The following is a 1,586-nucleotide window of genomic DNA, read 5'->3' on the forward strand; positions in this document are numbered from 1 at the left end:
CATAAATATTTTTAGAGATGGCTTCCGGAGTGTAGTTCCATATTTTTTTTTCTTTACTCAGTTCAGGCATTTGGAAGTGCTTTTAAGGATACGTCCCCACCAGCCCTTCCCCTTTGAGATTTGGAGGCCTGAAAATTTTTTTAATTTCAAGTCTGGTAGAGTTCAAGGAAATTCGGAACTTTTTTTAAGTTTTGTGAATAACGGTCATTTGTAGGATGTTTTTTTCCAGAAAATTATTTCAACTTTTGGGGGTATAGTTTAGTTCCATGGTTGGTGATTAACGGAAATTTTTTTCGTACACATTATTTCCTTTGTTATACGTTTGTAGAACCAATCCTGCTTGAACTTTTTATTGTAATTGTAAGGCTTTCAGGGCATTGGATGTTTTATCAGAAACCTTATCGCAATTTATTAGAAAATTGTTCAGGATTATATCTAATTTTTCTTCTTTTTAATTATTAGGGTTAGGGCATCCTTTGGGGGAGGATCAGTTTAGATAGGTGGCCATTTTTTGGAATTGGGACAGCAAAATAGTGGGGGATAATCCTTTTAAACAATAGAAATGGACCTCGTCTTGTCAGGTTGACAATTTTGTAGTCCATCTATCAATCAAGTGCTTTTTACAGATAAATTATTTCTTTATCTCAATGTGGTGATCTGGGTCAGTGAGAACAATGAGTAATTTGCGTTAATCCTGTAATGCGTATGTTATACAACAGAAAGTTTTTTTCCAATATACATGATATTGTTGTAATAGTTGGTCTGATCTAGATTGTTCAGGAATTTTGTTGTTATTTCAGGAATGTGGGTTATGCTTGTATTTTAACTTCCAATTTAGGAGTATTGAAAATTTCTGATTTCGGAATGGCAACCGTTTTTCGAAACAAACACGGTAGAGTACGCAAATTGGGAACGAGATGTGGTACATTCCCATATATGGCTCCGGAAGTAATCACAGGTTCTTATGATGCTGAACCTGCAGACATTTGGAGCTGCGGGGTTATTCTGGTAGCAATGCTGACCGGAGAATTACCATGGGATACACCTGAAAGTGAATGCGAGCGGTATGCAAAGTGGGTTGAAGGAAAATGCTGGAATTTAAGCCCTTGGACAAAAATCGATTGCTCGGCTTTATGTAAGTGTATGTATGTTTGTGAAGACTTTTTAGTGAATGAAAATTTTTCATCATTAATAAAGAATATCTTGCGAAGTGAACCTGAATATATAATGAATATAAAGGAAATTTTGAAACACAAATGGTGTTTGAAAGACTTTTCAAGTATGTCTTATTGTTGTTATGAGCATTTGTATATGTTTTTAATTGATTTAGAAAATCATTTCCTGTGGAACCGTTGAGATTGAAAAGTTTGTGCAGTGATGATGACCCAGAGCGACATGAAAAACAGCCGGCAACAGTTTGCTCCTCGCAACCTGATGATGAGTGGTGAACGAGATGATTGATCGTTTGTTTTAATAGTCGATGAAGGGGAACGTCAAGCTATGCGTCCGCCACATGGCAGTCATGATTTCCATATAAGGAGCCTTTTTCACAGCCCATCTTAACCTTTTGATAACTTTGCTGCTGA

At 36.3% G+C, this 1,586-nt stretch overlaps 1 protein-coding gene across 1 annotated transcript; it reads left to right on the forward strand.

Annotated features, from left to right (window-relative positions):
* Positions 1-864: 864 nt before the first annotated feature.
* Positions 865-1,448, forward strand: Tsp_15934 (serine/threonine-protein kinase grp). The gene is made up of 2 exons (XM_003368374.1): positions 865-1,064; positions 1,331-1,448. The coding sequence occupies exons 1-2, from the start codon at positions 865-867 to the stop codon at positions 1,446-1,448; spliced, it is 318 nt and encodes a 105-aa protein (XP_003368422.1).
* Positions 1,449-1,586: the final 138 nt, after the last annotated feature.

This window comes from Trichinella spiralis (assembly GCF_000181795.1).
Source record: "Trichinella spiralis strain ISS 195 chromosome Unknown Scfld2573, whole genome shotgun sequence".
Lineage (NCBI taxonomy): Eukaryota > Metazoa > Nematoda > Enoplea > Trichinellida > Trichinellidae > Trichinella > Trichinella spiralis.

Bases quoted from the DNA above. Each gene is read 5' to 3' on its own strand.
- Tsp_15934 (XM_003368374.1), top strand. From the start codon at position 865: ATGGCAACCGTTTTTCGAAACAAACACGGTAGAGTACGCAAATTGGGA. The intron at 1,065-1,330 runs GTATGCAAAGTG...TAATTGATTTAG, and splicing joins CCTGAAAGTGAATGCGAGCG to AAAATCATTTCCTGTGGAAC.